At 49.0% G+C, this 2,886-nt stretch overlaps 1 protein-coding gene across 1 annotated transcript in view; it reads right to left on the bottom strand.

Annotated features, from left to right (window-relative positions):
- Positions 1-2,886, bottom strand: part of SMC2 (structural maintenance of chromosomes 2) — a 54,543-nt gene that overhangs the window by 51,282 nt on the left and 375 nt on the right. Inside the window, exons 2-3 of the mRNA XM_014534445.1 lie at positions 1,813-2,042; positions 1,040-1,189 (exon numbers count right to left, since the gene is read on the bottom strand). Coding sequence (XP_014389931.1) covers positions 1,040-1,189; positions 1,813-1,980 — 318 coding nt within the window. The 5' untranslated portion in view covers positions 1,981-2,042. The remainder of the gene's footprint in view (positions 1-1,039; positions 1,190-1,812; positions 2,043-2,886) is intronic.

Raw genomic sequence — 2,886 nt, forward strand, 5'->3', positions numbered from 1 at the left:
GTGACTGAGGGTGGCATTGCAACCTCCCAATCCGCCCTGCTCTGTGCATGACAGGGGGCAGTGCCCAACCCCCTGATTGGCCCTGCTCTGTGCGTGACAGGGGGTGGCGCCGCAACCTCCCCATCGACCCTGCCTTGAGTGTGACAGGGGGCGGTGCCCCAACCCCCCAATCGGCCCTACCCTGAGCGTGACTGAGGGTGGCATCGCAACCTCCCGATTCGCCCTGCTCTGTGCATGACAGGGGGCAGTGCCCAACCCCCTGATTGGCCCTGCTCTGTGCGTGACAGGGGGTGGCGCCGCAACCTCCCCATCGACCCTGCCTTGAGTGTGACAGGGGGCGGTGCCCCAACCCCCCAATCGGCCCTACCCTGAGCGTGACTGAGGGTGGCTTCGCAACCTCCCGATCCGCCCTGCTCTGTGCATGACAGGGGGCGGCGCCCCAACTCCCCAATCGACCTGCTCTGAGCCCGACCAGGGGCTGCACCTAGGGATTGGGTGTGCCCTCTGCCACCCGGGAGCAGGCCTAAGCCAGCAGGTCGTTATCTCCCAAGGGGTCCCAGACTGCGAGAGGGCACAGGCCGGGCTGGGGAACCCGCCCCAGTGCACAAATTTTTGTGCACCGGGCCTCTAGTTAATATATAAAACTTTAAGACAGCAATTATGCTCAAATTATATTGTTCAAGCTTCTAGCTGGACCTGTCCAAAACCAGAATAGGTTACCATAGAAGACGGTAAGATTTCAAGTACTGTTATGAGTTCCAGCACAGACAGAGAGGATTCAGCTATGGTTCAAGACTGAAGCATGGCTGAGTGCTTATAATAATAGATGACTTTTCAAATTCCTGTCAATCCTCATGGTAAATGGTAAGATTTGCATGGTCAGATTTTAACATGAGGAAGATATTTTTAAGGAATCGAGTCAGTATTCAATGCATAGATTTCTCACATACAACACTCCTCTCCCCAGCAAAGTCATAATACTAAAACACAGAGCAGACATGCAAGTTCTTAGGTATCCAAATATTTATTAGCCACTTACCTGCCTTGTTACTGTAATTTCATCATGAACTTCAAATCCTAAAGGACTTTGCTTTTTATCAGAATTGTCAAAGGTGATTGAGACTGAGGCTTTAGTAATACCAGCCTGCCCATTTTTGTAAACTAAATCTTGTAAATTAGAAGCCCGAACCTAAAATTAAAAAAAAAAAGTTTATCAATTACAAAACCCCATATTACACAAAATGGCACTAAAAAAATGGGTTTCCTGATATTTGGAAAACCACCCTTGTAGTATTATCCATCAAGTAACCAAGGACAGGCAACGGGGCCAAGAAAATAGCAGCAACCTCAATGAGTGCATCTTTCCATAGGAATTTTTCAACTTTAAATTTAATTGTTTTCTACTCATTTCTTAATAAAAGTTCATTTAAGGGACTCAAGGGTATATAGATCTAAGAATTTCACTATTCATCCAATCCCATTAGCAGACCCTGAAAAGGCATTTTAACCTTGGAGGCGGGGTGGGAGGAGGGGGCACAGAATACAGACTCTGGAATGGGACTGACTGCCTTAAAGTAAGAATACCTGAGTTTGAGTGTTGCTCCAAATAACATAAGAGAATGAACCTTATGCAACCCACCTAAGTTTCTGTTTTCTCACCTTAAAGATTGAGTAATAATCCCTACCTTTAAAGGGCTGCAGTGAGATAGAATTCCCATAAAGTAAAAAAATGCAAATATTGGCAATAGTTTCCGAGTTCAGTGAGGATTCCCCAAACTTAAATTCACATACATCAGAAAGTTCACACTTTACCTGAGACAGATTGGAGATGCCCAGCAAAAAACAAATGGAGTCCAATATGTTGGATTTCCCACTGCCATTTAAACCCGTGATAGCGTTGAAGAGGGGATCAAAACCATTGACCTCAGTCCTCTGAGCATAGGACTTGAATCCTTCGAGAATGATTGACTTAATGTGCATTTTCACGACTGACTTGGACAGGGAAGCCTTTGCTAGGAATCCAATGGGCCGCAAAGGAAGTTCTGTACGAACAGAAATAACAACACACGCGCGGGATGAAAACCTGGAGCCCTATGTGGTGCATGCCAGACTCACACAGAATGACAGCTCAACAGAAATAAAGCAGCACCTGCCAACCCAAGCTACTTCCCCGGATGCAAAGATCTCCTCTCCAACTTAAAAACATACAGGAGTTGGTCCTTACCTGGAGACTAATTAAACCATTAATTCAACCTGGAAGTCGGCTACTCTTCCAGGCTCACCTTCCACCGTTACAATATCCGGCCAACAGACCACAGGTTATTTCCCATGCAGGTCATTCCCTCTGCCCCGACGCTCCTCGCCCACCCCGGAGTGGCTCCCTCCTTTACCACTCGCGTCCCTGCCCACATGTCACCTTACTGCAGGTCCCTCCTGACTTCTCTGTAGAAATCCACTTTGTAGCACTCCTACCCGTGCCCCTACTCCGCTTTCTTTTTCCTTCATGGAACTTAAAGGCGACACTAAACAGTATTTATTTATTCGTCTATCCAACCTGTCATCACCCAAGTTCCTAAAGGAACTTCGCCTCCGCCCCCCGCTGGGTGCTCCCACAGGCCTGACTCCAGGGCGTGCGCGCGGAGTGGGAAGCATCAATAAATATTGATTAAACGCACGAATCCCACGTATCCTCCAGCCTCCTGCTTCCACTCAGGCTGTTCCCTCGCCTCACCAGGCCTGTCAACACTCCCCCGCCACACTCCAAGGCTGGATAGGAACTGGCCATTCTGCCAGGAACCCTGTAGGGCTAATTTTAGCCCGAGGTCCCTCCTTGCTGCTCTCCCCGCTCCCGGCCCCGCCGCCCCCACCTGCTGCAGGAATGCCAGG

Source organism: Myotis brandtii, unplaced genomic scaffold (assembly GCF_000412655.1).
Source record: "Myotis brandtii unplaced genomic scaffold, ASM41265v1 scaffold13, whole genome shotgun sequence".
Taxonomy (NCBI): Eukaryota; Metazoa; Chordata; class Mammalia; order Chiroptera; family Vespertilionidae; genus Myotis; species Myotis brandtii.